The sequence below is a fragment of the Sminthopsis crassicaudata genome, chromosome 1, assembly GCF_048593235.1.
Source record: "Sminthopsis crassicaudata isolate SCR6 chromosome 1, ASM4859323v1, whole genome shotgun sequence".
NCBI lineage: Eukaryota > Metazoa > Chordata > Mammalia > Dasyuromorphia > Dasyuridae > Sminthopsis > Sminthopsis crassicaudata.
Window position 1 is genome coordinate 471,908,437 of NC_133617.1, and position 12,419 is coordinate 471,920,855.

General features: G+C 35.6%; 1 protein-coding gene across 1 annotated transcript in view; it reads left to right on the forward strand.

The window, feature by feature from the left end:
- The window catches only part of DAGLB (diacylglycerol lipase beta), a 42,633-nt gene that overhangs the window by 13,375 nt on the left and 16,839 nt on the right, over positions 1-12,419 (forward strand). Inside the window, exons 3-4 of the mRNA XM_074281044.1 lie at positions 9,852-10,026; positions 12,155-12,413. Of these exons, the coding sequence (XP_074137145.1) occupies positions 9,852-10,026; positions 12,155-12,413 (434 nt within the window). The remainder of the gene's footprint in view (positions 1-9,851; positions 10,027-12,154; positions 12,414-12,419) is intronic.

Below are 12,419 nucleotides of genomic sequence, written 5' to 3' on the forward strand. Positions count from 1 at the left end.
TAGTACCTATTTTGGAGTTACTCTTTCTTTGCGTTTCCTTCTTGGGCTTCACTTAATCCATAGATTTTCTTCATTGTGTTTAGGGGACTTAGATAACCACACAAACGTTTGTTTGGCCTCCATCTCTGAATTGGAACTTTGTGCTATGGTCACACTCTACTTCTGACTACAGATTCTTTTAAAAATATTTTTTTCCCCTAATTCTATGTAAGGACAGTTTTTAGCATTCATTTTTACAAGAATTTTAGTTCCAGTTTTTTCCCTTCCTCCCCTTTTCCTAAAATGGTAAGCAATTTGATAAAGATTATATTGGTATAAAGGGAATTAGAAAATAGGTTAAAATCCCAATGCTTGTCACTTAGTACCTCTTGTGACCTTAGGCAAGTTACTAGGTCTGTTTCTTCAATTTGCATTCAGAGTCTATCAGTTCTTTATCTGAATGTGAATAGCATTTTCCATCATGAGTCTCTGGATATTGTATTACTGAGAAGAGCTAAATCATTCATAGTTGATCAGCACACAATGTTGCTGATACTGTGTACAATGTTCTCTTGGTTCTGCTTATTTCACTTTGCACCAGTTTAAACAAGTCTTTCCAAGTTTTTCTGAAATCTGCTTGCTCATCATTTCTTATTGCACAATAATATTCCTTTATATTCATATACAACTTGTTTAGTCATTTCCCAGTTGAAAATACCACCATGAAAAGAGCAGTTGAATGGGGTGGGTTTCTAGAATGTTGCTGCTATTGTGCTAAATGGGTTTGCTAGGACTAGAAGCATGTTTTCCCCCCCAGAATTTCTGGCTTCTAACTCTGTGGGTTTTGGCCGTGGCCCATCTGTCTCCTCTATTTGTATAAATCAGCAGTTTTGTCCAGCCTCTCCTGTGATCCTGATAGACTATAATTGGGAAGATAGTTGGAAAATAAAATGAGCACTGGATTCGGACTCAGAGGATCAGGTTTTTAATTCAGCCTATGCCACTCACTACCTTGGTGACCTTGGGCAAGGCATTTAACCCTATTGGACCAAAGTTCCCTCATCTTCAAGCTAACCTCTGGTGCAGCTAGATGACGGAGTGGATAGAGCACCAGCCCTGAAGACAGGAAAACCTGAGTTCAAATATGGTCTCAGACACTTAATACTTCCTAGCTGTGTGACCCTGGGCAAGTCACTTAACCCCAGTTGCCTCAACCAAAAAAAAAAAAAAAGCAAGCCAACCTCTAAGATCCCTTCCAGCTCTAGATCTTGTAGAAGTCATAGATCAGTGATTAGCAAATTTTTTCAATAAAGTTCCAGATAGTAAATATTTTAGACTTTTCAGGTCAAGAGGCAAATTACATAAAAAATGATTTTTATAACCCTATTCAATTTAATCAGTTTTTACTCAGGCTATTATAATTTAATGGGTGTCAGTGATTATAAGTGAATAGTGTTAAGCTTGTGAAGACTAAGAGATGTATAGAGTACAATTAATTGATCTACCATGTATTGGTGATTATATTAATTGTATTTGCTTTATCAGTCAGTCATACTGTTCTGTGATAAGAATATAATTGCTACACTACCTTCCCCCTGTTCTTCCAACTCCTATGTAGTTCTTAAAATAAGGTTTTTTATTCACTCTCTGAATCACTAGTTTGTTAAATCCTGTTGTAAGATTGTTTTATATTCTTTTTACTCAGTCCTGAGATGAAGGAATTTAGTATGATTTGTCTTTTTCTTTTTTAAAAAAATATTCTTCTGTTACATTTTTACAAGTTTTACTGTAATATTTGTGGAAAAGCTGGAGTCCTCCAGAACTATCCTATCCCCATCTTAAGTGAAAATCAAATGCCTTTGGTTTTTTTCTTGTTTTTTTTTTTTTGTTTTTTTTTAGTTTAATTATTACTGCTATTAGTTTTGATACACTTATGATATTTTTAGTCATGAAACCAAATTAATTTTGAATACATTGAGCAGAAAGTTTTAGTATCACTATGTCTTCTATGCAGATAATTTGTTATTTGTGATTAGACTATTTTAGTAACTGAGTCATTTGAAAGGCAACCTTTAACATCTTACTTCCCCAAAACAGACATTCCATGGTAAATTTGTAAGCATGAAATAAAAAATAAAAAAAAAAACAGACTTTCATCTTACAAGTACCTTTTGGACTAATTCGTTCTATCCCATGTTTAAAATTCTCATTTGATAAAAAGTTACCTGTCTCATATACTTTTAAAAAATTGGATTCATATATGGTTCTCAAAAAAGGCACAACATGGTTTATATGTTTGGAGTAGAAGGAAACTCAGATGTTATTCTGTCTTGCTGCCTATAAAGATTTAATTGGGGAAATCCAAAGTTGAGATTTAAAAAAAAAAAAAAAACAAAAAAACATTTCATGTGTTATGTTTAATTATGGAATCCTATCTTTGGACTAGAGAAGAATTTTGATTAAAATATTCTATTTTGTATCAAGACTCAAGATCTTGTTTTTAATTCTGTGCTGATAAATATTAATGTAATGAGTATTTGTTAAGCACTATATGCCAAGCACTGTGCTAGGCACTGAGCATATAAATAGCAATGAAATAAGTTTGTTTTGTTTTGTTTCCTAAAGGACCATACATTTTAAAGGCAGAGATAAATACACACACAAAGCCCTAGGGAACCTTGATAAGAGCCATGATATGAATAAGTTGGCAAAGGAGATTGAAGACCAGTCAAACAAATAAGAAAAATATAAAAAATGTTGTATCACAAAAACTCAGAGAGGCTAGAGTTTTGGGGAGATCAGTATCAAATGTAATGTAGAAATTAAGATTGAGATAAGTTTTGAAAAGAGACCATCAAATATGGCAATTAAGTGGCAATTTTGGAGAGAGCTTTTAATGTTTGGAAGTTATGTTGAAAACGGTTGAGTGAGAGAAGACAGAATGTAGAAGCAGTGGGTAGTGTTTCTCCAGAAGTTTAGCTGTGAAAGGGAAGGTGATGTTAGTTTTAGGATTGTAGTTATAGTGAAGTTTTTTTTTCCTTTTTTTGATTGAGGAACCTCACTCAATCAAGTTTGACAGTAGTTAGGAAAGGAATCAATAGGGAACCTGGAGGTTGAAGATTAGTGAGAAGAGGGAAAGGTATGAATGAGTTGTCTGATCTAGAGAAAATAGAGTATGTGTGTGGAATCAGGGGTACTTGTTTGATGTTGATGTAGATAAGGAGGACCTTATTTCCTTATTATCAAGAAAGGAGAAAAATAAATGTTAAAGGATTTTTGAAATGAAGAAAGGGAGAGTAGAAGATATTCACAGAGCATGGCCTCAATTTTCTCAACCACTTAAGACAACAGATCCTCAATTGAGAATAGGGGGAGAAGTCTGGCAGAGCTTTTGTGAAGAGTGAGTTAGAGAATCAGTTAGGGAAAAGTAATACTGTAGTGTAGGTCTCACTGAAGTGTAAAATGTGAATTTGTTGTGTACCCAGTCGGAGGAGTTTGTTTTTCTCCCACTGTCTTCAAAAGCATATGAATGGAATTACATGATTGAAGTAATCCATGGCTGTAGTTTGACTAGGACCAAGTGGCCGTGGCCAAGGGTAGGGATAATGTCGAGTTAAGTTGATTACTTTTAGAAGGGAAAATAGTGATGTCAGAGTAGAAATGATTGAGAAAGTACTGAAAAGTAGAGGAATTGAAGGGATTTTCATGCTGTCACTCCCTCAGTTCTTGATTATTGCAACAGTCTCCCAGCTTATCTCTTCCTCAAGTTTTTTTTACTCTAATCCAGTCTCCTCGTAGCTCTTAAGAAATTGTTTCACTCATGAGCAATCTCAAGACCACGTCACTCTTCTATTCAATAACTTTGCTGGCTCCCTGTTGCTTCTAGAATAAAATGGAAACTCCTTTGTTTAGCTTTTAAAGGTCTTTGTTACCTAGCCCAATCTATCTTTTTAGTCTCATGAGATATTCTGCAATGGGACATTTTCCCATACTTCACCAAACTGGCCTCTGTTCTCATTACTCCATCTCTCCACTCTGTTTTTCCATTGGCCATCCCCTATCCTCAGAATGCTCCTCAACTTCACAGAATTCCTTTTCCTTCAAATTCCAAGCCCCATCTTTTACACAAAGCCTAGTCTCTCCCCCAAATGTTGGTGCTTTTCTTCTCTATTTTGTATTTATTAGAATTTATCCTTTCATTTCTTCTCTCTATGGAGAGAGAGAGAGAGAGAGAGAGAGAGAGAGAGAGAGAGAGAGAGAGAGAGAGAGAGAGAGAGAGAGAGAGAGAGAGACACACTTCATGGCCATGTGATCCTAAGCAAGTTAACATTGTTCTAGGTAACTCAACCCATAAAGGAGAGTTCCTCACCAGGGATTTTCTTTATTATGGAACCATAAGTGGAGTTTCCTCACTAGGGAATTCCTTATATACCAGTGAAGCATAGGTTCAGTCCCCTCCCTTATCTTTATACTTGTTTATGTATTTGTATTCCATTAGAATTTTATTAGATCTTTGAGAATAAGGATCAGTTTCACTTTTTGAATCTCTAAAGTCTTGCACAGTTCCAGAAAATAGGCTAATCCTTTTCATTATGAGTCTGAAAATAAACTTTATTTTGAAATTTTCCCATTGATTAAGACACTTGAAACAAAAAGCCTTCAACTTTAATCAACAAATATCTGTTGCTCACATTTTTGCATTTGCCAATTATCTTATTAATATAATACTAGTAATAGTATTAGGGGAGCTAGATAGCACTATGGGGTAGAGCACTGGGCCTAGAGTTAGGGAGACCTGAATTCAAAGAATTACTAGCTGTGTGACTTGCTAGGCAAGTCATTCACCCCCTTTGCCTCAGTTTCCTCATCTCTAAAATGAACTGGAGAAGGAAATGGCAAACTACTCCAGTATTTTTGTCAGGAAAATTCCAAATGAGGTCACAAAGAATTGTATACAACTGAAATGACTGAACAACAACAAACAGTAGCATTAGTTGCCCTTTTATATCCATTGTGCTGTTGGTTTTATTACTAAATTTTCTTATGATTCCTGAAAGTCTGCTTTAAGAAATAATGTTTCCATAACAAGTATTATTCTCTGCTTCCCCCTAGTGGCTGACAAGTTAAATATCCATATAGCAACATAAGATTTTTATATACATGCATGTTTGATTCACTATAATGGAGTCCATTTGAACAACAATTTTTGCACTTGTGAACACAAGTGAGCAAGCAAAATGGAAAACTGGTAGGAAGCATTTTCAGTCATTCAGTAAACTTTTTTCAGGTGTAAACCATTGGGTGCTGGAGATTAAAAACAAAGGACATGTCATTAGAGAGTTTCCATTTAACTATAGGATAAAGCATGTAAGTGGAAAAAGTTAATACAAAATAATTTAGGAAAACTTTCTCATAGAAAGTGGTACAGAGCCAAACCATAAAGGAAGCAGAGTATTAAAAGAGATAGAGATGAGTACAGAGTGCACTGCAAACATGGAAGACAGTCTTTGCAAAGCCATAGAAGCAAGAGATGGCATACCCAATCAGGAAACAAATAGTAGGTCATGGAAAGTAGTGAGTGTAGGGGTATTAATGTGAAATGACTATAAAGGTTGGTTGTGGCCAATTAGTGTGGTGAACCTACTACATTACAGTTTTGCTTAACTGTCACACAACCCAAAGGAACTCCTTATTCAAATTTAGATTTACAAACATTATTTCCTTCAGTATTTCAACAAGTTGACTTAGTATTTTTTGCTTAAATTAACTGGTATTTCAGGCATATGAAATAATGCTTTGATTACAGTAAACATATGAAATGCCATATTGGATGAAGTAATTGGTTCATGAACTCTTTAATTCCTTATGCTCAGGGATACTTAATGATGGGATTTTGCCTTCCATGATAGTATGCTCAAAAAAAAAGCATAACTTTTATATGCCTAACTTTTATTAATTTATTGTGAAATTATCTAGGCTTTTTTTTTAACTTTTAACATTAATGTTCTTTCGATATTTCTTTTAACAATGTTATATATACATTGTGTGAGTGTGTGTGTGTGTGTGTGTGTGTGTGTGTGTGTGTGTGTGTGTGTGTAAAAATTTGAAATCAGAAAAACTAATTTCAAATGCTGGCTGTACCACTTACTACTTGTATAACCTTGAGGAAGTCATTTGTTGCTTCTAGAACTTCATCTTCTAGTGTCTTCATCTATAAAATGAGGGGATTGGATTAGATGATTTTTAAGATTCCTATTGATTTTTAATTCATTATCCCTGGTATAGTAATAGTATGTTCAGATGAAGATGTCCATCAAGCAATTTGTTATGTGAAACTGGAGTTCAATAAAAAGATTAGGGATGAATAATACCATTTGGAATTATTTTGCCTAGAAATTAAAATTGAATTGATGAGAGTTGATGGGCTCAAGTAGAGAGATTGTAAAAAGAGAAGGGGAGCCAGGATGGAATTTTGAAGGACACATATAGTTAAGGGGTTGGTAAATGATGTATGATTGTGATGACCATGTTAGCACCTTGGATACCTTAGAATCAGCCAGAATCAGGATAAGCAAAAGTCCTTGATCTTTATTCTTGGTCTTTAGTGGTAGAAGTCAAGGGGATGGACGTAGGATCTCCTTGATCTCACCTCTTCATCTCCTGTCCAGAAGTGATTCTGGCTAGTCTCACTTCACTCCCTAGTCCCTCCCACAATTCTCTGTACACCAAACGATTGGGCCAGCACAAGATAGTGGGAAACACCATTTTCCAAGCATATTCTTATAGAGTATTGTCCAATCAGTAATTAGCCTCAAGTGCTTGATTGTCCTATCTCAGTGCAGTAACTCATTCAGCCCTTTACATATGATCTTCTAGCAAATAGAGCTGGATGAGACAAATAAGGTAGAGGAAGAATTAGGAAGAGAACAACAGTATGGTTGAAGTTAAGGAAGTAGCAAAATTTGTAATATAACTGTAAAGTGATATAACTTTTGAAAGAAAATGTAGTATAGTTATTAGGAAAATACTTTCAATTCTGTCAAATAAGTTTTCCTTATTTTAGATACTTAAATTTGTTTCCTTTAAATTTAAACTATTTGGCATATTATTTTTATTTGGATGGCCAATTAGTCAGTCAGCATTTATTTATTAAGTACCTACTAGTTTGCCAGGCACTGTTCAAAGTATGGGGATACAAAAAGAAACAAAAGGCAGTGTTTGCTCCCCAAGAACCTTACAATCTAATGGGGGAGACAATATACAAACAAATATATACAAGCAAGCTATAAAAAAGGTAATTAATAGAATAAAAATACCAGAATCAAGAGAAGCTGGGAAAGGCTTCCTCTAGAAGGTGAAATTTTATTTGGAACTTAAAGGAAACCAGGATGGTCAATAGTTGAATTGGAATAGAGAGAGCATTCCAGGGATGGAGAAGGAGAGAATACTTGGAGTTGAGAGATGGAGTGTCCTCTTCGTGATGTATCCAATATAAGCCAATGTCACTGGATTGAAGAGTACATGTTGGGAAGTAAAGTAGAAGAAAATTGAAAAGATAAGGGGCTAAGTTATGGAAGGTTTGAATGCCAAACAAAGCATTTTTTATTTACTCTTGGAGATAATAGGAATCCCACTGGAGTTTATTGAGTAAGAAAGTAACCTGAGTTTTAGGAAAAACTGTTGGCTGATAGAAGACAGATTGGAATAGAGAGATTTGAGGCCATCAGTAGACTATTGAAATAATCAAAGCATGAGTGATGAGGACATGTACTAGAGGAATGTCAATTGGAGGAGAGATCAGGAGACATATTCAAGAACTGTTGCACAAATGAAATCAAGAGACCTTGGCAATAGATTGGATGGGGGATGGGGATGGGAGTATAATGAGGAATCTTGGATGATCCTTAGCTAGTGAGCCTGAGAGACTAGGAGGATGATATTATTTTCCACAGTAATATTTTCCATAATATTAATTTATATTTCCATAATATTAATTAATATTTTCCATAATAAAGGTGGTGAGATTTTAGGAAGAAAGTTAATGAGTTCGGATTTGGACATGCTAATTTTAAGATGTCTACTGGACATCTAGTTTGACATGTCTAAAATGCAGCTACAGATACAAGATTGAGAGTCAGCAGGGAGATTGTGGCAGGAAAAGTAGATTTAAAGCTCATCAGTATAGAAATGGTAATTAAATCCATGGGAGCTGATGAGCTCATGGGGTAAAGTGGTATAGAGGGAGAAAAAAGAGGATCCAGGACAGATCCCTGAGGGATACTTATGTTTTGAGGATGTGATCTAGAAAAAGGATCCAACAAAGGAGACAGAGAAGTAGCAGTCAGGTAAAAGGAAAACCAGGAGTGTGATATCCGAAAATTCTAGAGAGAAAAGAGTTTCAAGAAGGAAAGTGACAACTGACAAAAAGCCATTGGATTTGACAAATAAGAAATCATTGACTTTGAAAAGAGCAGGTTTGTTTGGATGATGTCATTGGAAGCCATGTTGTAAGGCAGTGGTTCTCAAACTACAGCCCGCGGGCCAGATGCGGCCCACTGAGGACATTTATGCGGCCCACCAGGTTATGGCAAAATCAGAGCGGAAGTGACTTTCGACCTAAACTTGCATTAGCAACACACTTCTGGCACTGGGCTGAGGCAGCAGAGACAGTGTCCGGCCCTCCAACAGTCTGAGGGACAGTGAAGTGGCCCCCTATTTTAAAAGTTTGAGGACCACTGTTGTAAAGGGTTAAGGAGAGAATGTAGAGGCGACTTTAGTAAACAATTTTTTCAAGGAATTTACAAAGGGCAAAAAAGATAAAGGACAAATAGAAGTGGGGATGGAAGTGAGGTGTTTTTGTTGTTGTTTTTTCAGAATAGGACAGGATGGGCATGTTTGTAGGCAATAAAGAATGTACCAGTAGAGAGGAAGAGAATGAAAATAAGTAAAAGATTGGGAATGACAGAGTAGGCAGTCTGGAGGAAACAAGATGGAATCGGATCCTTTGAACAAGTACAGGAGTTTTCCTTGTTAAGGTAAGGCTACTTAATCATGTTATATAAGGTTGAAGGAGGAGAGTGGCAAAAGGCACCAGAATGATAAAAGATGGGGAAGAAGGAGTTCACAGTGAACAATCAATTTTCTGTGAAACATGAAAGCAATATTCTCTGCTGAAAGAGTGGGAGGGAAGTCATAAGAAGTATAAAAAACTTTGGAAAGCAGGATCTTGGTAAGTGAAGTATGACAGAATTGCTAGCAGTAGTAAGGGTCCTTTTAAGGTTATGTAATATAAAGTTGTAGTGGATCTCTTGTCAGCATCACATGTATAAGAACAAAGGTGATGAATAAATATTATAGTAATAAATTCCCCAAATTATTTATGTTGGTATGTCTGAGTATGAAATTCAGTATATCAGTAATATAATTAATAATTAAATTCCTTTATGAAAAGGGAATAGGTAAGGCTTTTTGAGTAAAATGTTGTGAAGTTTTAGAAACTGTCTAGAAGATACAGATCACATATTTGTTGATATTAAGGACTGCAACTGCAAGGGATTCGTCTTAACTAATGATTTTGATCCAGAGCATTTTTAAAAATATAGAATAACTGTACTACATGTTTCTAGCTTTAAGGATTTTTATTTTTATTTTTATTATTATTTTTTTTTTTGCAACCATTTCCTATATGTCATTCATTTATCCTCAGTTTTAGGCAGTTAATTACTGGTATGTAAATGTGGATAGGCTATCTAAGTCAAAGACTATCTTTTCTAAATTTTTATTGTGTATATATATATATGCTTATGTATTTGTATTTTAATTTTTTTGTTTGTTTTGGAGTTGAGTTAATTAAACATACTTTTTTATTTCAGGAACCATTTGTAATCCTGGACCCCGGAAGTCTATGCCCAAACTGATTTATATTCGTCTAGCACTATTTTTGCCAGAAATGATCTGGGCTTCTTTGGGAGTAGCTTGGATAGCAGACAGTGGTGTTCATTGTGATAAGACAGTTGTGAATGCCATAATTGCAACAGTCATTGTCAGGTGAGTCCTTATTTTCTATTTTTGTTTCTTCCTGGAGAAAATATTTGAAACTTGGGTAAATGAACTTTTCTAGTTAATATTGGCATTTAGTCCTGAGGTTTTATTACATCACAAGAGAAATAAATCCCCCCCCCTTTTTTTTTTTTAAACATAAGAATTTACAAAGAACTACTTGATTTTTAAAGATTCATTTGTGTTTAGTTGTAACATATATAAGCCATTTTCCATTTATTTACTTTTGACCACTTGCTTGCTTGCTTTTACTGCTTTGGATATCTTTTGTCCTCATTTGTATGCCTCCTTTTCACTTGTAAGAAGGGAAAAAAAACAGCAGTTATATAATAAGGGAATAAACTAAGGAAGAAGACAAAATTGTAATCATAATAGCTTGGAAATAGTGCTAGTGATGAGAATTGAGATACCTAAATGAAATTAGGTTTGATTGAGGTCTAGTGGCAGGTTCGGGGTACAGGGAGTCAAATAGAGCTCTCCTGCAACCCCTTTGGATTCAGCGCAAGGATACAGAGTTAAATGAGGTCTAGTAGTGGCACAAGAATCCCCTATGAAGGAATTTACAGACCTGAAAATCTAGATTGATAAAAGAGGTTTATTATACGGTTTGGAAGTAAAGTCTAATTAGTAAAGTTGAAGAGATAAAAGGTCCTGGAACCAGAGTTCCAGTGGGCAGAAATCCTTTGACATGGCAGATGTAAGGCTGCCATGTTTGGGATCTCTGCAAAGAGAGGACTCCAGCTTGGCCCTTTATAATAGGGGGCTTTGGCTACAAGCTGAAGGGGGCTTGTAGGTGGAGTCCCAGGTTGGCTCCTGGCTGGGTTTCAGCCAGGATTAGAATTTGAATTGAATTCAATGGGTTTCAGGACTGAGCCAGATAACAAAAATGAAACTGTTTGTGCTTAGGGTAGAGTCCCCTCCCTGAGGCAGAGTCCAAGGAGGTTTTCTCCTTTAAGGATTTTTCAGAGTTTTGGGGTTTCCTTGTCACTAGGGTTTATCATCATTATCATACTATAGAAATGTATTTCTGAGAGTGACCTCATGATCAGCTCCTTGTTGCTTTAAAGATTTCAAAGAAAAAAATGTTCTGGTCATGGTGGCTACTTGGTGAGCTGAGGCTGTTGGACTGCCTGAATTAGGAAATTCTGAGGTGCAAGAAGGCTAAAAGCAATCAGGTGATAGACTGATACCTATCCCAATATGGAGTAAGCCCCCCCCCCCCAAAATGGAGAGCTATCAAACTACCTAAGGTACAAAATGGCCCAGATCAGAAAAATGGAGCTAGTTGTTTATATGCTAATCAGTATTAACATCACTCCCTTGATTGGCCACTGTATTTACATCCTAGGCAGGATAAGGTGACCCAGCTTCCCTTCCCCCAAAAACTTTTTTTTTTCTTTTTTCTTTTTTTTTTTTTTAATGTCTACCATATCATAGTTTGTGACAAAATTCTTTAGTACTATGTTGCCTTCTGAAGTGATCAAAGTAAATTATAGTTAGTACCTCCTGAATTTTCAAGATAATCTTATGAAATGCCAGATTTGCCTGTTTTCTTTACTTTTCTGTGTCTTTATTTCTTAATAAAGTGACTTAACCAAGGCTATAGAAAGTGAGTTGTGGAAATGGAAAGGAGAACAACCGTAAGATTGTATTCATGCATAATCCATTGCTTTCTGCATTAGCACTTGGTTTCTTTCTGGGATTTTTCTTAGTTCTTTTTTCAAGTTTGGTTCTGGTTAATGCAATACTGTTTGGGGATTTTTTGTTTTGTTTTGTTTTGTTTTTTTCAATGCAATTACTAGCTTGCTTCAACCCAATTTCTTCTTTTTCTTCTTCTCCTTTTTTTTTTAAGCTAGGAAGTTAAGTGTCTGAGACCACATTTTAACTCAGCTCCTCCTGACTTAAGGGCTGGTGCTCTATCCTAGCTGCCCCTTTCAACCCAATTTCTAGAAAACATGTCTTATTAAAGAAAAATCTTTACAGTTGGAGTCATCATACTGAGTATAAATAGAGTTTGAAGAGTTTGCTTCTAGGAGTAAAAACTATAGGATTCTTTATTTGAATGTAAGAAAGTATATTTGAATAGTCACTAATCTTTTTCTTTTCTATTTTTCAGTTGGATAATCATCGCTTCCACTGTAGTTACCGTTATTATTGTCTTTGATCCACTGGGAGGGAAAATGTCTTCTTATTCTACTTCTGGTACAGATCACCTGGATACTAATGATTCAAACCAATTATTGAATGGCCTCAAGACAGCAGCAAGAAGTGTGTGGGAAACCAGGATCAAGTTAATGTGCTGTTGTGTTGGGAAAGATGACCACACTCGAGTTGCTTTCTCCAGTACGGCAGAGCTTTTCTCAACCTACTTTTCAGTAAGC